The following is a 20,436-nucleotide window of genomic DNA, read 5'->3' as shown; positions in this document are numbered from 1 at the left end:
TTTTCTTGTTACGGTATGTTGGGAATTTTTCCCCAACTTTAATTTGTTGATATAGTTATATTCTTAAAATAATTACTTTCGTTATTTTATGGCCAAACATAGATTTTGTTCCAAAATTACAAGATGACATAATGTTTTAGATGAAATTTGATCAAATTTGATCCAATTTTAAATATAATATCACAAATCGTAAATTTTCTGTAAAGAAATTTCTGCGCATCTCAATTGTCTTTTCATTTGAGTTAGACATTTTATAGAAGTGATAAATTTCTACAAAGTCGTGAGAATTTCTGGCGTTGTTTCAAAGTGATCTTGGGATGGAAATTGCAAGGTTAAAGGTAAAAATATCATTTCAATTCTTATATTTTTAAGTTTGTTTAATTTTAATTGATATATTTTTAAATTTCTAATTTTAAATTTTTTTTATTAAATTTTAAATTTAGTGGATATTGATTTTTTTAATTGTTATCTATTAACATTTTCACTATAAATTTTGAAAACATATTTATATATTATATTTTTTCCTTACCTCAAACTTATTATTATTATTTAGCCAATTTCGTTAAACGTTAACTTTAAAGAATTGAATTTCATATTTATTAAAAATATAGAGATTAAAATTCAATTAGCTTTAAAGTGTAGGACCAAAAATGATACTTTAGTCAAATTTCAAACTTATTTATATTGGACTAAATTATAGGAACTAAAAAAAAATACATCTGAATTTTTCAAAAATTTCATTATTTTTCTTAAGCTTTAAGAAAATATTAAAAAATATCTTTATCGTTAGTATATGGACTAAAACTTTTGGTACCTCATTTTCAAATATATCCGTGAATCTTCCAAAGTTACATTAATACCTTTAACCTTTTAAAAAAGGAATTAAAATACGCCTTACCATTAGGACGTATATGGATGGGAAACTATTCATCTGCACTCAATCATCTCTCTCTTCAATTTCTTCTTTCCTATACTTCAATCTATGACCTAACCTTTTCTATTTTTTCCTCTATTAATTTATCCTTTTTTTTTCCTTCTTTTTCTTGAATATCTTCTCTCCCCTTCTTCCGTTCCCAATCTCCAAAATTACACTCTTAAATCATGGTATATATAGGCTATAGCAAAAGGAAGGAGAAAAATGGAACTAACAAGGAACTCTAGGACTTGAATATTTTAACCAATCGAGCGTGAGTCAGTGCGTTGCTTGGGTTTAATACACAAAAAGAGAAAGCATTTTAAGAATTTGGATCATAAGTTTGAGGAAAACCAATGAGAGGGAAAAGAAAGAACATATATGCATTGCCAAATTTGTAGCGATAAAGACTGTACTTATCCATTTTGCAATTAAAATTAATCTATTTGTTGTGATCAATTAAGAAAGTTCTCTATGATCGAAGATGGTATTCCTTTGACGGTCATTGTGGTATTTAACTATTCATCGTTTTGATGAGTTTTGAGAGAGAGGGGTTTTATTTATTTAAAGTTTTGATGTCTATGAAGGTAAGAATTAGTAATTAGTTAGGGAGGTGATTTTGGTGTTTGGCTATAAATAGAAGAAGCAAAGAATGAGGGAATTAGGCATTTGGTGAGTGAATTAGGTGTACCTTGAATTACTTGTTTATCTTGTAGTTTCTTAAGATATTGTAATGCATTCATTTCCGTATTTTCTATGTTGGGATACCTAACTTCATAAGAGAGAGAAATAAAAGGAGAAATGGTAGAGATTTTTGGAGAATGTAGAATGAAAGAAGGGATGAGAGAGTATTGAATAGCCGAGGGAAAAAAAAATATGAGAATTAGGAAAGTGTTAAAGCCATAAATCGAAAGAGATGAGAGAAGGGAAATGGAAGAGATAGATGATCTATGTGGTGTAGTTAAATAGTTTTATTTCATATACAAAATAGTTAAATCTTTTTAAAAGTTAAAAATATTAATACAACTTTTGATTGTACAGAGGTATTTTTGGGATGTGATGCTAACAAATTTCATTTATATACTAACCTGTAAGATTTTTTTATTTTTATTTTTATTTTAAAGTTTAAAAATATTAATGGAACATTTGAAACATTTTTTAAAACAAAGTAAATACAATTTTCATCTTAAAACTAGCGGTAAGGGAGTTTTTAACTTCTTTTGAAAGAATAAGATAGCAATTTGTAAAAATTCAGGAGTATTTTTAAACAAATTACAAAGTTCAAAAGAATTCTCTATAACTCTTTATTTTACTTATTATCCGTTAATCAAAAAAATGAAGAAAAAAACAATTTAAACACTCCATTAGAATTTGTATTAAACTTCTTGAAAATGTAACTTAGAAAATACTCGATTCAAATAGATAATTATCATTATGATTTTTTTTTTTCATCTAAAAGATGTCACAATTTTTATGGCTACTTTGGCCGGATTTTGAGAAAAGATTAAATTTATTTGAAGTAATTTTAAACTGGTTTGTAAATAAAATAAAATGAAAATGGATATAAATGACCAAAAGGTCTAAATTGGTACCATTATAGTTTGTTACAAATTTGATTATTTCTCCAAAAGATAAAGACAAATACCAGAGGCAAATAATGCATAACTTAAAGTAATCCTGAAATGTTCAGACATCAATACCTAAATTGTATTATTCAAATACCCACATGACAACAAAATCATTTTCAAAACAGAATTGATTATGTACATAACTTTCGATTTAATTGTTTTTTATTCAGAAGGTTCAACATACAATTTTTAACGGCAAAATCACAGATGACGGGATTTCTCTTCCTCATTCTGGTTCACATAATAATGCATTTTATCAAAGTCTGAATGCAACGAAAATGTCTGATATTTCCGAAAACAAAGATATTCAAAAATATAAATTTAAATTTATAAAAAAATTTATAAATAAACATTTGATGTTTTTTTTTACATGTTTAGTAATTGTATTGTATTTACGCTAGCATCTTTTTGTTGTTTAGTTTTTTATGTTCGGTAAATTTTCTACAATATAATGAAAATGTCGATTTATCCCACATGTCGATTCAAATCCATGAAAAAGTAAAAATGTCAATGAAAATTTAAAACCATGATTCCAACTTCAAAATTTTCCAAAATTTGTCTCCTCTCAACAGATTAACATTCAACTACAGAGTCCAAACTAGGCAACAGCATCACGGTTACCTAAAAGAATTATGAAAAAAGACTTTGAAGCACCACATTACCCTCAAGAAGTTAGGTCTGAAGGCCAAAGTGGGTTATGAAAAAAAAAAAGGTTAATACAAAACGCACTGGACAAGTATGAAATATTTAAGATTTGCAATAAAAGAGGCAAGGAATTGCACCTAAAACCACTTCCATACAGCCATTTCACACTTCCTAAATCGATTCATTTTCGCAGGTTCTCAGAGATTATTTTCTAAAGATCAATGGGTTTGATTGGAAGTTAATGGAAAAGAATTGAGATGCCTCCAATTATTTGGAAATGCATAGAAGAAAAGCCAAAAGAAACCGTACTTTCTAGCAGATGACTTGCAGTCTTCTGACTGACTTGGAAAAAAACTCAGATTTCCTTTGTTGCTGAAGGAACTGCAAAAGAAACAAGGACCAGCAGAAAACAAACAAAACACAGCTTTAAATAAGAACTACAGCAATTGTGGGATTTGTTTCTCCTAAAAACCAAGGTTTATTCTCAAGGACGGATGGACATGGTTGTAATCAATGGTGATGATCATCGTCTCCATAACCATCTGGCGATCCTCCAGGTCCCACCACTTCCAGCTGCGAAACACAAATTACACTTAGGAAAACTCAGCGACTCAATAAGTAGTTTTAGACACCGATGCCTCCATCCTATCGGAGAAGACAGACAGAGAAACTCCTAATCGCTAAGTACATGGAAAGATTACCACACATATTTATATGTACATGAAAAGAATAACACACACATTAATATGTACATGAAAAGATTAACAATAATTTATTTCTCAAAAAGCATGCTTTCCATCGTAGCATTTTTGGTTATGTAGGCAACAATCATCAAAAAAGAATTTTAAAACTATTTGCAACAATCATAGTTATAGTACTGTAATTTTAGTATTTTTCACTATTGTGTCATTTCCCTTCAAATGGAGCTATATTCCAAAACATGCTGGTTGCAGGATGCCAATTTTTGACGACCATGAAATTTGTGAAATAGAATACGGAAATAGAATACGTGAAGCTCTAATATGGTAATGTTGCAGAGGACCCCAAAAAAAATTCTAATGTGTGATTAAAAAAATAAAAAATAATAAAAAAAGGTCCAGCATTCCATACCATGACAACATAACATAATAATTTAAAATGAATTCTCACCACAAAGTACTGCGAGCACACAGGGCATTCATGCGGCACGCCTTTCCTCAGACGAAACCAGACAACATCGTGCTCATCCTCTACAATTAAAAAGGAAGCAACAGAAGTAAGATGAAAATTCTAATGTGTAATAAAAGAATACAAAATTAACTTATGTAACATTTGGTGAGACTTGCACAGAAGTTATGAAAAAGCATGGAAAAGAAGAGATTGCAAATACCCACCGCCTTCACCTCCAGGGCATCCAACTAATCTTTCATCATAATATGACTTGATAACTGCAGGTGCTTCCTAAAGAAATAAAAGTATAAGAATTCTCCCAGAAATAAGTCATGCAAAAAACCCTTCTTTCATTCACATTATTTCTATGTGTGAAGCAGACTATAGGACGCAATCAAAGTTCTAGCTTTTTCCGTAGAATTCAGTCAGCCTTGGATCATTACACAACTGATCAGTAATCAATAACCCACATAAAAGTGAATAATTTTTGGATAAGAACATAAAAGTAAATAGTCAAAGTCATAGATAATAATAAACATGAAGCAAAAATTTAATAAAATGGGAGAAACCTCAGTAAGAATCCCCACTTAGATGGCAGCAATGCAGCGTAGATCTGCTTAACACATTGTATCACAGATGCACTTAAACAACACTATTTCCAAATGAGAATCAAAACAATAAGTCCCGTTTGATAACCATTTGATTTTAGTTTTTGGTTTTAATAAATTAAGCTTATAAACACACTACTTTCACCCATTGATTTCTTTGTATTATCTACATTCTACTTTTTAGGAGTGTTTTAAAAGAAACTAAAAACTAAAAAAATGTAGTATTTAAATACTTATTTTTGTTCTTTTTGGAAATTGATTAAGAATTAAAATGTTTAGTTTGGAAATATGAAAACCTATGAAGCATAGACACAAATACGGATACGGGATACAGATATGATAAAATACAGTAATATGTCAATTTCTAAAAAAACTAGGATACTAATATGTTGAAGATACGTTTTTTTCCTTTAAAAAAATCTAGGATATAGGTAAATTTAACGTAAAGATACTAAATGTAATCCACTAAATCTACGAAAAATCATAAAATGTCGAGTTAATGACAATGGTACAAAACACAAAACAAACATTGAAATACAAGACAAAAAGCAACATTAGAGATACTAATAGTCAATAGAATGCAATAGAAAAAGGACTCGGATTGACCAGAGAAGAAGAAGAAGATTAGAGGGAGAAGTAGGAAGATAAACAAAGAACTTCTTCGTTGACTTGTTAAAGATATTCAAGTGTGTTATATTTTGCGAGACTTTGAAGGGACTCAAACGTGAAGATGAAGATTAGATGTTCTAGGGCTTGGTCTTTTATTATTATTATTATTATTTTCTTTTAGTTTTGAATGGGGACATTGAGCTTTTTAAATAGGCTTCTTAGTTTTGGGTTGAAAAAGATTAGATGAATTGCTTATCTTTTTTCTTTAAAAAAAAGTCAGCGTAAAAACAAATACGCCAAGTGTGTTATATTTTGCAAGACTTTGTGTGGACTCAAACGTGAAGATAAAGACTAGATGTTATAGGGTTTGGTCTTTTATTGTTATTTTTTTTCTTTCAATTTTGGATTGGAGCAGTGAGCTTTTCAAATATGGTGCTTAGTTTTGGGTTGAAAAAGTTTAGATGAGTTGCTGATCTTTTTTTCTTTTAAAAAAAGATCAGCATAAAAACAGATATGTCAAATTGCGTGTCACATGAAGTATTTGTACCCAATATGTATCTAATTCGAATTCTTTGCCTCACATGAAGTGTTTGTGTTTCATAGAATCATAGATGAAAACTATGGCAAACAAATTGCATATATATATACTAAAAAAAGGCACAATCTTCATAAATCAAAAACCAAAAGCTAAACGGTTATCATATCAAACTAGGCCTAAACTATTGGAAAGGGAGAAGATTCTGTTATGACCCTTCGATCACCTAACTTTCTCCCTTGCAAATAAGAGACTCAACAAGCAATATACAGGCACACTATTAAGGTTAACAAGAAGTTTCAGACAGCAACAGAAGAAAGATGACTACTCTTCTCATTCAAGTATTAACTTGCTGGTCAAAATCGACAACATCAGCCAATCTCACAATGAAAGAAATTTGGAAAACAAAGAACAAACAAATAGGAACCCTAATCTAGCCAAGGCAGCTCTGGAAGCCCCTCCCCAGGAAAAACTTCTTCCTTATTTTTCTACCTGCCTTCCATTCTTTTCCTCTTTCTATTTAAAAAAACGCAGCTGGGCCCACATCAACCGTTTTCATCCCCCACTATCTCCTCTGCCACCCTCACTACTGAATCACCCTCATTTCTAACCGTATTCTTCCCCTTTTCTTCCTATTTTACCCCTCCTTTTATATGCATAAATAATTGGAGGTTTTACAATTCCTTCCCTCTCGAAACACACCTTGTCCTCAAGGTGGAAAGTTGGAAACTATTGTCTCATTGCAGGGGCAAACTCCCATGTTGCCTCACTTTCAGGTAGACCTCTCCTTTTAACTAGCCACTCTTGCATAGCTGTCTCACCATTCCATCTTACTCCCAGCACTAGTTCAGGACTGACTTGGAGTTCAAATTCTTCTGTCAGCAGGGGGGGAATGTGTTGAACTTGCTGAGTTTGGCCTAACTTCTTTTTAAGTTGAGAGACATGGAATACATTGTGAATGGCTGCCTCAGCTGGTAAATTCAAACGATATGCTACTTCCCCAATCTTCTCAGATATTGTATATGGCCCATAAAATTTAGGAGATAATTTTTCACTTCTTTTAGCTAGAGTTCGCTGCCTATAGAGTCGTAGTTTGAGAAATACCTCATCTCCCACCTCAAACTCTAATTCTCGACGATGTAGATCTGCTTGTTTCTTCATACGGTTCTGAGCAATCACTAGGTGTTCCTTGAGAGCGTTCAAAGCCAAGTCTCTGTCCTTTAGCTGCTGTTCAACACTGTCATTAGAAGACTTCCGATCTCCGTAGTGAACTATAGGAGGAGGGGGCCAACCAAACACTGCTTGGAAGGGAGTAGTTCTAATGGATTGATGGAAGGTTGTATTGTACCACAGCTCGGCCCATGCCAACCATTTGTTCCAACGGGTAGGTTGTTCATTACAAAAACACCTTAAATATGTCTCCAAGCAACGGTTAACTCTCTCGGTCTGTCCATCGGTTTGAGGGTGAAATGTTGTGCTTCTTCTCAATTTTGTTCCCAAGGATGTGAACATTTCCCTCCAGAAATTGCCTAGAAAAATTGTCCCTATCGGTTGTGATAGACTTAGGAACTCCATGAAGCTTAACTACTTCTTGAATGAACAGATCAGCTACTTGCTTTGTAGTAAACGCCTTGGGCAGCCCCTCAATGAAGTCCATAGTCCATTCCTCCAACGACAGCTCGGGAATTGGTAACGGATGTAACAACCTAGCTGGTGAGAGTGATTCGGTCTTGTTTCGTTGACATACCTCACAGCCCTCTACATACTTTTGGATGTCAGATTTCATCCCTGACCATTGAAGCTCCCCATTCATCCTCTTGTATGTTCTTAGAAAACCCGAATGGCCCCCCAACACGGAATCATAAAAGGTGTGCAGCAATGAAGGAATCAGGGATGAGTTTCGTGGAATTACCAACCTCCCCTTGTACAATAGCCTTTGGTTCTTCCACTGGTACGGTGGTTTCCCTTCAGGATCCTCTTTCAGTGTAGCTATAATTCTTTGGAGTTCTTCATCCCCTCTACTTCCCTCAAGATCACATCTAGGTCCACTACTGCCGAGGATACTAGACTTTGTAATTTCGGAGCTTCTTGAACTCTAGAGAGAGCGTCTGCTGCCTTATTGGACAGTCCCGATTGATAGAGGATCTCAAAATTGTAGCCTAGAAGCTTAGTTAGCCACCTTTGAAATTGCGGTTGGACCTCCCTTTGTTCATCGAGAAATTTCAAGGCTTTCTGATCCGAGATGACGGTGAACCTCCCTCCAAGTAGATAATGCCTCCATTTTTGGACTGCCAAGACTACGGCCATCAGCTCTCTTTCATACACAGACTTGGCTTGTGCTCTTGAGGGCAGCTTTTGGCTGAAGTATGCTATCGGTCGGTCTCCTTGGGTGAGCACAGTCCCTAATCCTACTCCGAAGGCATCAGTTTCTATGATAAACGGTTTGCTAAAGTCTGGTACGGCTAAAACAGGACACGATATCATCTGTCTCTTGAGATCCTCGAAGGCTTCAATGGCTTCCTCACTCCATCTAAAACCATTCTTCTGGAGTAACTTGGTGAGAGGAGCAGCTCGGCTACTATACCCCTTCACAAACTGACGGTAGTACCCTGTTAGACCTAAGAACCCCCATAATTCAGTGATGTTCTTCGGTTGTGGCCAGTTGACCATCACTTTAATTTTGTCTCCATCCGCTTCTACCCTACTGGAAGAGATTAGATGACCCAAGTACTGAATCCTTTCTTGACAAAAGACACATTTCTTCGGGTTAGCATACAATTTATGATCTCTAAGGATGCTGAACACTATTCCCAAATGTGATTCATTTGTGGATACATCAGGGATGTAAACTAGAATGTCATCAAAGAAAACAAGGACAAATTGACGTAAAAAGGGTCTAAAAACCTGGTTCATAAGCGACTGGAAGGTGGCTAATGCATTTATGAGACCGAAAGGCATGACAAGAAACTCAAAATGTCCCTCATGTGTGCGAAAGGCCGTTTTCTCGATATCTCCCTCATTCTGATCTGGTGATAGCCTGATTTGAGGTCTAGTTTGGAGAAAACAGTGGCTCCGTGTAGTTCATCTAGTAGTTCCTCTATCACCGGTATAGGGAACTTATCAGCTATCGTGGCTTGGTTTAACTTTATATAATCTACACAAAATCGCCATCCCCTATCCTTCTTTTTGACTAAAAGCACCGGGCTCGAGTATGGACTTCTGTTAGGTCGAATAAATCCTGCTTGCATCATCTCTTGCACCAGTCTCTCTATTTCTTCTTTTTGTGTGTACCTGTACTTGTATGGCCTTACATTAATGGGGTTAGTCCCTTCTTTGATATTAACATGGTGATCTACTGATCTCTAGGGAGGTAGGGTGGAAGGAAGCTCAAAGATGTCCTGATTTTGTTCCAAAAGTACCCGAATCATCAATGGTAAGCCAGAATCCTTTCTTTTTCCTCTTGCCTACTATCCTCTGTCTCTTGCTTGATTTCAAGTTGCTGGAAGAAGACTAGAAATCCCATATCATCATCCTCCCACTGCTTACTCAACATTTTGTAAGACACTTCAGCCTTAGTTAGCGATGGATCCCCTTGTAACATGATGTGAGAGCCCTCGGCCCAAAAATTCATGGTTAAAGTTGGCCAGTGTATTCCCATAAACCCTGTAGAGCACAGCCATGGCATGCCTAGAACCACATTCATCTGGCCTAATTCGATAGCTAAGAAGTCAACCTTCACCTTCAGCCCAAGTAAATCGAGTTCCACTCCCCTGCAAATCCCCTTTCCTTCTATTTCATTACCATTTCCGAACCCCAAACCTGGTGTGCTTCTTTGTTGGAATGTCCAGCTCCCTGACCGTGTCTTAGTGGATGAAATTGTGCGTTGCCCCCGAATCAATGAGGACTAGTACTTCCTTTCCCTTGATCTCCCCTTTCAACTTCATGGCCCCTTTCGCGGAAAAGCCTAGTAATGAATTCAGTGCTAACTCTGCCTTCTCACCTAATTCCACATTATTCAGCTCTAGCTTTTCTTCCTCTACTTCGCCTATCTCCTCCCCTGTTTCCTCCTCTTCGTTAGTAATGAATAGCATTAGCTGGCGATTCTCACGAAACTTACACTTATGCCCGGGAGAATACTTCTCGCTACATCTGAAACAAAGTCCCTTGTCGAGCCTATCCTGCATTCGGCATCAGACAAGCGCTTGACCGGAGCTTCCTTCTTGGCGAGAAAGGACTTCACAGGTATGGCAACCTGTTTCATTGGCAACACTTCATTTCCCTTTGTTTGGGCCTTCTCAATCAACTCCTTCCCCTGGTGGGATTCCCTGTTGCTCAGGCCATTCACTCCCAGATCTTTCAGTGCAATTTTGAGGGCCAAGTTCCTGTCATTTACCAGTTGAGCTTCCCTCATACAGTCGTCCAATGTTCTTGGGTTACGGCTGATGACTTCAACTTGTACGGTTGCCTCCAACCCATTCAAGAAAGCATCTCTTAATACTTCTTCAGACAACTCCGACAACGGGGCGGAGCAGGTTACAAACTTCTTGACATAGTCTGAGTAGGTAGGTACCTTCTTGTTGATCTTCAGTAAGTGCGCACACAAACTTCCTTCTCCCACCTTCCGGTAGTGATCGAATAATCGGGTTTTCAATTCTTCCCAAGTGGTGATGGCTCGGCGATTGTTACTCCATCGAAACCTATCTACTTCATCAGGTGCGAAGCTGACGACGGAGACCTTCACTTTCTCGGCATCAGTTAGCTCATGGATTTCGAAGTAATGCTCGGCTCGGTAAACCCAGGATTCGGGATTCTCCCCTGTAAACATTGGCATTTCCAGACGTTTATACTTCCCTTTGTCTCCTCCGATTGCGTATCCCGTGTGTGATGGCTCTACTTCCCCGATTTTACCTTTTGCCTTGGTCATACTGTTATCAGCGATCATCGACTGCCTTTTTTTGCTAGAATTACTTTCCCTCACTTCCTCGGTTAATTTTTCTAAGTTTTGCACAATCTGATCAGCAACTCACGAATTTCGGCCATCTCCTTCTCGGTCGATTCCATCCTTTCTTCAAGTTGTTTCTAAGCCATTCCTCGCATTTTCCCCAAGGTTACGGCTCTAATACCAAATTGTTACGACCCTTCGATCACCTAACTTTCTCCCCTGCAAATAAGAGACTCAACAACCAATATACAGGCACACTATTAAGGTTAAGAAGAAGTTCCAAACAGCAACAGAAGAAAGATGACTACTCTTCTCATTCAAGTATTAACTTGCTGGTCAAAATTGACAACATCAGCCAATCTCACAATGAAAGAAATTCGGAAAACAAAGAACAAACAAATAGGAACCCTGATCTAGCCAAGGTAGCTCTGGAAGCCCCTCCCCAGGAAAAACTTCTTCCTTATTTTTCTACCTGCCTTCCATTCTTTTCCTCTTTCTATTTAAAAAAACGCAGTTGGGCCCACATCAACCGTTTTCATCCCCCACTATCTCCTCTACCACCCTCACTGCTGAATCACCTTCATTTCTAACCGTATTCTCCTCTTTTCTTCCTATTTTACCCCTCCTTTTATATGTGTAAATAATTGGAGGTTTTACAGATTCCTCATCTTACAAGTTCTCTCTCCCGAGTTGGTGTTCTCTCTCACCACCAACAAAGAAGATGATATTGATAACCTACTTAATTGGCCTGTTTGAAGAAGCTTCTACAGGCAAAAATCTAAGTTTTTGGGTATCAACTGCAATGTTGTTTGGGTGGACTCTGTTCCTAACAAATAGGGATGCAAGGAGAGTGAACGGCCTACTGCTTACTTGGGGATATCTTTATATGGAAAACCATCTCCTCAGGTATTTTGGCAGGCCAATTCAGATAAAAATGAGAAGAGGCTTCACTCTTGGCAACACAATTCCCTTTCCAAAGGAGGTAGATTGACCTTATTGAATGGCACTTTGTCCAATCTGCCGATTCATGGTAATTTTGCAAAGAAAATCTGCAGTAGAGTTTTCAGTCTCCTCAACATTCACTGATGTTAACCAGATATCAACAATGGCCTCTTAACCCTTTTTTTTAACATAAAACAACAATTATATTAATTGAAGAAATATTGTGTGTCGAGAGAGGAGAGGCAATGAGACATCAGTGAACTTCAGAAAAAAAAAATCCTCACCAATCTCCCTGATCCTTTCTTTCCGTCTTTAGCATTCCCTTTGAAGAGGTGGAATTTTAGAGAACAACATACTAGGAGTTCCTTTGGGGAAGGTTCAAATGGCAAAAGGAGTAATCACTTCATTAGGTTGATGTGGTCTCTTGTTACGCTTTCTGTAATGAATGAAGGTTTAATCATAAAAAATAATCAAACTGAAAAACATTGATCTTATTCGCAAGTGGTTATGGAGATCCCCCAGGGAAGATACTCTTTGGCATATAGTGATTGCTAGGAATTACGAAGTAGTCCAACTGGAAATCATAAAGAGATGTTCCTCCTATTCTTCCAATAAAAGGCCATGGTCCCATTGAAACGCTTGTTCTAGAGTGAAACTATTACAATTCTGTTGTTCCAATTGGGTAATGAGCTTCAGTCAGATTTTGGTGGAGTATTGGGTAGAATAACTTATAACATAAACACTACCTTTAGTGACAATGTTAGCTTGTGGTCGTATGAGGATACCAACTCAAAAGGACCTCTGGTTCAACACTTGTGGGATGAGGCTTAATGGCAGAGAAATTGAAGAGAGGGTCATCCTTATTATCAAGTTGAATTGTCTTCAGTCTCTTAAAACCAGGATTCTGCGAGTTTGAAATTCCACTTTTAAGTGCCTTTTCAGTTTGCTCCGTTTATTATAGTGATTTCAAAAAACCCTTCCTTCTCTTTGATTTATCATACCTGATACCCAAGCTTCCTAAAAAGTGCGTAGTGTTTCTTTAGTCTGCTTTCTTCCAAGGGATTAATAAAATACGATTATGTTCAAGAAGGATCTCCTCTTATTTGAACCCAGCATAACCATTCTTTCCTGAAGAAAAAAATAATCCACTACACACCTCTTCTTGAACTCCCATATCTCTAAGTGGGTATTGGCAAAATTTTCCAAACTCTCGAACTTCAGTTTTGTTTGCCTTTATAATGTGAGGATTCTATTCTTCAAATGTTGATTGGTCAAAGATTAGGAGAGAACCTTACTTCATGCACCTTATATTCCAACTTTGAAAGACGTTAAGGAGAAGTCTTCCAGCCAAAGGACTAAGCCAAGGCTCAACACCCGAACCCACAACCGACATGGCCCTCCCTTGCTACATTCTCAGATGAACAAAATATAATAAGATTATTTCCTCAAAAAAATTTCCAATTTACAAAATTATCTTCCAAAATGAGGTAAAACGTTTCTAAGCAAATCGTGCAACAATGAGTTGAAACTCATACAACGAAAACCAGAAGGCATTCTGTCACTGACTAGCTATCTTCCAATCATATCCAAACTACAGAGAGAATGCATATCTCTTGAAGTACCCAAAAAAACATCAAAGTGAAAGAGGCACTGGCACAAAAATTATGAAAAGATCACAACACTGAGAAATATAATCATCAATTCATGTGCTTTGTGATAAATAATCAACACTTTGGAGTTCAGACTTCAGAGAAAGGAAGCAAAAGAGACAGTTTTTGCAGCCAATCACAAGCATTTAACTTTCCAAAACTAAAAATTATCTTTTAACCAGATAAAACTAAAATTTTTCAAAAGGAACAGACTTGATACAAGATGCAAAAGGTAAGGTTTGGAAGAGGAGCATAAGATTGTCGGTTATAGCTTTAAAAGGAAGGCCAAGATTCTTTGAATGACCTTATTCTCCAGACTTGATTTAGGTTAGCAGGCTAGAGCAGAACAATAAAAGCTATAGAGAATGCTAGAAAGTGAGATAGATATTAGAATTTGCATGGCTTCTTGCTTCTAAATACTAAGAAGCACGGACACTTAAGTTTGGTTAGTGTGTCTGTCTCAGACATGTGTTGAACACCAGGACACTCCGCCACTTTGTGGATAAGTACTAAACATTTGTTAGTGCAATAAATGTATCTAGTTGTACAAAATCAAAATCGGGCCAACATTTGTTAGACATTCATCAAACACTTGTTACATATTCTAAGTAGATACATATATGACAAAAATAATAAATTTGGAGAATCAATTGCACCTAACTAATTTTTTTAAGCACATAAATCCATAAACTCATTAACTTTAAATTTCCCTCTTGTTTAAAAATAATATATTTTAATAGATGTGTCCTTGGCGTGTTCGTGTCCATTAGCTTATTAGTGCAATGGAATGAACCTTGAATAAAAGCTAAAGCATCTGAGTTACTTCGAACAACCAAAAACAAGCAAAGATAAATTTAATTGCAAACTACACGAACCTTAGTTCCAAAAGGACCAACAGGATGGTTTATGTCAAGGATGTCTTTTCCCTGCAAACGTTAAACCAACTAAAATGAGACTCGCGTCCAAAATGAGAAATACATCCATTAGAATCCAGCCTATCAAAATATTAATATAAACCAGACAGTTTGAAAATGAAAATGATACAATCAACGAAGGCATAAATTTTAACCTGCCTTTGCGAAAGTGAAAATTACCATATCAGACTCAGTTTGACAATCAAAATGAATCGATCAATTACAGCAGAAATTTTAAACTACTGCTTAATCCAGTACATTTCACAACATCAAATGAAGCGTGGGAAAGCAATACACAACAGAAAGAGATCCAGGTAACAAGAAATACAAGAATTTCACCTCAAGCGAAGCTTCAAGCTCTTCACGCTCATGTCCGGTTGCGATTGGCATTATATCCTCAACCTTCTTCTTCAGACCAGTATCAGCTACATTAAAAGATCAATTAACAACCAAAGTAAATCAAAACCACATTCGTGCTCATATTATAGAATCACAGATACAGCGACACAGACTGTAAAGCACTTAACAATCCACACGTATACATTCTAACTAATAAATAACCACACGAGACCAAATTCACAATCGCGCTCATATCATAGATTCACACATACAGTGACAAACTCTAAAATACATAACAATCCACGCGCAAAAATTCTAATCGATTAATAATCAGACAACGAATTCCACATTCGCGCTCGTATCATAGATTCACATATACAGGGACAGAGACTATAAAATCCAAAGAAAACAGCAAGATCTACCAGAATCAGAGGCGTAATGGCTAGCGAAAAGCGAAACAGCCGGGGAAGGAGAAACATGAGAAACAGCAGCGCGTCGAGTGGCTTTGGAAATGTATCCCAACGGAGCGGATGCAGGCGTCGATGATGAGGGAAGAGATTTTAAGGATTTGAGAGGCGATGAGAGCAATCTTCTCCACATCGTAGATTGAAATCGGTGAATTCTCCGGCTATGATCTCAGGTCGCACCCCTTGGACGGCGAATTTGGCTCTCAGAAATTCTTCACTCTCTCGCCCTTCAGCAGCTTCTATGCTTTTGGAAATGGGAGAAAAGCAAAAGGCGGAACTGGTCAAGAGGAGGTGGCGATGGCTCGGGTTACACCAAAATGATTTCGCACGAGTCATAATTTGTGGCACGTGCTGCATCTATTTTTAAATTTGGAGGAAAAATATATCATTTTGACCCCTAAATTTATCGGATTTTATTAGTTTGACCCTAAACTTTCACATTTTATCAAATTGTATTAGAAATTTAAATGAGTGTTGTGATTTTTAAAAGTCTCCTTAAACTCATTAATTATGTTATTATGTAATAAATCTTTGCATCAAAATAAGTTTAACAAATCCACAAATTAACTACAGAATAACTTTGACAAAATTTCTAAATCTCATCAAACAAAAAATTGCTTTCATGTCTTTTTTCTTTAAAATTTTATCATTTTCATATTATACATATTATTGTATGCATATGAAAAAATAATAATAATATTTCCAGTGACAACTTATTAAAGGGTTGAAAATGAAACACTTTCTCCATTTAAAATTATAATGCTTCTCTTTCACTTGAGGTATAATTTGATGAAATTGAAAGTTTAGATTGAAAATTGATACAATTGTACAAGTTTAGCGATAAAAAATATTTTTATTTTTCCAATTAAATTTGCCAAAGATGCTAATTTGACCCAAATATATTTTAGTGTCTCTAGATGTTAAAAATTTAACTGTAGAGTTTGAAGTTACTTTTGTATTGAGCTTGTTAAAATAACAATAATAAATTTCATTATCGAAAAGTCACACAGACTAATTTTACCATTTAATTGAAATATGGAGACTAAATGTAGATATTTAAAAGTACCATTGACTAAAATAAAGCAAATCCAAAATGTATGGACCAAATTGTAAAATAAGAGTTTTGCTTTTCACATAACTTCTTTTGGGTAACAATTATTTTTTATTCTCCCCTTGTTTTGCAAGAGAAAATAATTGATTCCCTCTGTAACAATAAATTTGTTTAAGAAAGAAGAATATGACATACAAAAGAAGAAGATTCGCAAAATTCAAGCATTCAAATTCATAATCTCCCTCAAAAAATTAGAGGTTCATGTAAAATAAAGCTCAATATCATAGGAAAGATAATAAACTTATTTTGAGTCAACTTAAGTTGATTGCTTGCCACTTTTAGAAATAGTTACCACCTATTTGAGAAGTTTGTTAACAATGATTTTGCCTTATGCTAAGTGGTTGCAACTTATTCGTTCTTGTCTTTAAAGCTTACAGGTCTATTGGACAAGCGTTTTTGTTTTTTTGGTGTGGCAGAAGTCAATGTTGCTTGATCGAATGTCTGTCTTCCTTGTTATGAGGGTGGTTTAGGATTTTGACAAATTTCTGTTTGAAATGTTGTTGTTACAATGAAGCTTATGTCACTTATCATGATTCATCATGGCTCCTAGTGAGTCATCTCGGTGGAGGCCTATAATTTTGTAGACAATGTGTCCTCTAGTTCTTTATCTTAGTATTGAAGATTTAACCTTCGTGTTTGCTATGAATTGCGACATTAGTTCAATTTTCTGTTGGAAATATATGTCACTATTTATGTTTGGTTAGATCCTTAGTTGGAAATGGCCTTATTCATCAACAATATAATACAGTGGTTATTTTAAATATGAATCATTCCCTTTATGCCAAAGTTTCTTCGTTCCAATACGTCTGGCCTTCTACCTTTAAGAGTTGGTAAATCTCTCTAGGAAAGTATCTTCGATGGTGACAAAGGTTGGTAGGGAGGAATATGTAACATAGCATCCTTGTGGTTCAAGTTTCTTTTTGATTGTCAATGCTTAGGAATCTTTACGTCCTAAGTATTATGTGGCACATTGGTCTGGCTTCCTTCGATTTGAAGGTAATATACCAAGACACACTTTTATTGTTTAGCTTACAGTGTGGAATCGGATGCCAACACATGATCGTATTAGCCATTGGCATTTTGAAGTGTAGTGTTTGTGTTATTTGCAATGGTGGGGCTTTATGATAGCTCTCGGAAAAAGTTATTTTGCTTGTTATGTTTTATGTGTTTAAATGTTTATTTTGTAGGAATTCAAGCAAATCATGCATTTCAGAGTGTTACGGGTCGTTTGAGGTTGATTTGTAGCTATCAAAAGCGAAATAAGGCACCTAGAGCTTCAAGGATGTGAAATAACCAAAATACCTTTAAACATAGAGTTGCAACCCTCCCCTTTATGTTGCCCTTTACGCTGGAAGGAAATTGCATGGGTTTCACATAACGTTGCAATGCTACCTTGGAGCATCACAACACTTCGGATGTTGATGAACGAGCACTCTACGTGCGCGCTGAGCATAAAGCTCAGCGTCGCAGTGCTTAAGGGCTACGCTTCGATATAAGCGTTGTTACACTGCCAACCTATAAATATCCTCTTCAACTTTTAGAATTTTTTTTCATGGGGATTTGATGGAGGCAGAAGTAAAACCCCCAAATTTCTCTTCTTCCTCTGTTTTTTTCTTCGTCCTTGGGTTAGATTTTAATTTTCTTTCGCGTTGTAAGCAACATATTGGAGCTTTCCTCCTTTCTTTGTCTATAAACCAATGAGGTAACTTTTTTATTTAGTTTTGGAAACAAGAACACATGTAATTTCTTGAGAATTTTGTTCTTGGATTGAATGTAAATGTTTTTATGCTTTCTTTGAATTCATTTCAATTTTGATATACTTGTTTGTGTTGTTGACCGTTCATTTGCAAGCATGTATTACCTATCTAACCGATACGTAGATATGTCATGTTCGCACTTGAATGTCTAGCTTGATCGACCTAGTAACAAATAGTTAATCGTGTATTTGATGGCTATTTCTAGAATGCATGTATTACTAGGTTCAAAGATAAAATTGTTGGGATTGGTGTCCTAAATCTTTTTGTTCTCATAGTTTGTAAACTTGTATAAACAAATTGTTATCAATAAAATAAAAGTTATTTTATTTGTGCATTATCTCAATTCAATAAACTAAGTTCCAAGGGTATTTATGTAAATTAAACATGTATGTGGTTGAAGTACAAATGGATCATGTTTAAGTAATAACCTATATGGTCCGTAGTATATGGATAAGGTTGGACGTCTTATCCTTATGACACTACGGATACGACCCACTTTGTAATTATTACAATTTTTGTAAAGTGTTACAAACGATTTGATCTTAACCGTTCATGTAGAGACATGAGAACGAGAGTATCCTATACAAAGAATTTGTATAAGATTGGACCACAAAATGATTAGTCTCTTTTTATAACACCGTTACTTTAAGAGATTAATATTTCAATAGGATGACCACAGGTGACTCAACTTTAATCCTGAGTGAGTTGTGAACCCAAGTCTATGAGGGACAATCCTTTGATTAGTATGAGTGAGAGTAACCAGATTCGTCAACTTAATATGCCTACCATTTTAGGGATTTGTCCAGATAAGGAGCTGAGAACATAGCTACACAAGATGGAATTCGCTCCTTCTTGGTTCTAAGGTAAGTAGATGAATTGCTTTCTTAAGGGCTAATTCCGGGTCTTGAACAATGAGAACCCACACCCTCTCACTAGCCAAAGAGGGGACTAGTTTATAATTAGACTATAACTAATTGTTCATTAGAATAATCAGTGGTACTTAAGAAGCTAGATGTAACAACAGGGGTAAAACAATAATTTGACCAACTGTAGTTATGAGCAATTTGCGAAGGGTTGACTTATTGTTGATTGGTTATATCCGTGGACATAGAAATATATGTACCGTGCAAAGAATGCAGTTGTCAGTCTTTAGTGGAGTAATGACAGTTAATGAATGTTAGTTAATCAATTAAAGAATTTAATTAGTTAATCTCTTATTATTAGAGCTTCAAATTTGTAGGTATATTAGGTCTCCTTGCTCGCTTACTAAGGATAAAACAAGGAATTAAAGGTTTTGGAATAATTTGAAGTGTTCAAATTATTTAATGAAAATTTTATATTTTTGTGATTAATATAAAGTACAATGTAAATTGATACATTATAAGATATAGTAATTATGAATATGATTTATAATTAACACTATGTATAAGAGAGATAAATGTTTGAATAAGATTCAAATTAATATAATGTATATTGATACATTATAGTATATAGTTAATTACAAATATGATTTATAATTAATACTATATGATATATAAAAGTAATATATTTGAATAAGGTTAAAAAAAATAATTATATGAATGCATTTCATTTTTTAATTTGAAATGAAAATCAGAGAACTGGTGGGATTTGTTCAACATTATGAATGTTTGGTTTGTAAAAAAGGATGTTTTTTAATTTAGCACTTTGTTTACTGATTTAATTTTGACTAAAGTTATAATAACCCGTTGATTTGGACATTTATTTTATGCAATCGAGTCTATAAGTCTGTGTCGATCAAGGAGTAAAAGTTATTGTGAAGATTGATGGAAAACAAAGCAGAAATTGACCAAGAACAAAGTAGATAATTGTATTCTATGATAGCGTGTAATGCAGAGCATTACAACACTAAGGTTTACGTTGTGGCACAGAAGCACTGACGTCACGTCACCGAGTCGCTCATGTCGATTATCGCAATGTTGGGGGCAGCGTAGTGTTACGCTACAGCACAAGCATTGCAACACTCCGAGTCCAACACCCGCACATTCTAGACGATTGAAGGTGGTGGATTCAAGCATTATAGCGATTTTTTGGCTGCATTTTTTCGTATTTTTCGAATTATTAAGTAATTTTTGTTATTTTAATTAATGAAATTAATATAATATGACTATATATTTAATTAATTTTTAGGGTACCAAAATTCGGTTTATTTTTTGCTGTTTATTTAATATTACACTTGATCTATATTT

At 35.2% G+C, this 20,436-nt stretch overlaps 1 protein-coding gene across 1 annotated transcript; it reads right to left on the bottom strand.

Annotated features, from left to right (window-relative positions):
- Positions 1–3,276: 3,276 nt before the first annotated feature.
- Positions 3,277–15,623, bottom strand: LOC120084742 (cytochrome c oxidase subunit 5b-2, mitochondrial-like). The gene is made up of 6 exons (XM_039040567.1): positions 15,296–15,623; positions 14,874–14,959; positions 14,496–14,546; positions 4,560–4,626; positions 4,336–4,415; positions 3,277–3,759 (listed from the first exon to the last, which is right to left on the bottom strand). Exons 1-6 carry the CDS (start codon positions 15,471–15,473, stop codon positions 3,697–3,699), a joined length of 525 nt encoding a protein of 174 aa, XP_038896495.1. The 5' UTR covers positions 15,474–15,623; the 3' UTR covers positions 3,277–3,696.
- Positions 15,624–20,436: the final 4,813 nt, after the last annotated feature.

Source organism: Benincasa hispida, chromosome 1, assembly GCF_009727055.1.
Source record: "Benincasa hispida cultivar B227 chromosome 1, ASM972705v1, whole genome shotgun sequence".
Classification (NCBI taxonomy): domain Eukaryota; kingdom Viridiplantae; phylum Streptophyta; class Magnoliopsida; order Cucurbitales; family Cucurbitaceae; genus Benincasa; species Benincasa hispida.
The sequence above is the reverse complement of the archived record's forward strand: the minus strand, read 5'-3'. Positions and strand labels throughout refer to the sequence as shown.

Excerpts from the sequence above, each read along its gene's own strand:
- LOC120084742 (XM_039040567.1), bottom strand. The coding sequence starts at position 15,473 with ATGTGGAGAAGATTGCTCTCATCGCCTCTCAAATCCTTAAAATCTCTT. Across the intron at positions 14,960-15,295 it reads CCATTACGCCTCTGATTCTG|CTGATACTGGTCTGAAGAAG; the intron begins GTAGATCTTGCT and ends CTTTTAATGTAG. Across the intron at positions 14,547-14,873 it reads AGCTTGAAGCTTCGCTTGAG|GGAAAAGACATCCTTGACAT; the intron begins GTGAAATTCTTG and ends TAACGTTTGCAG.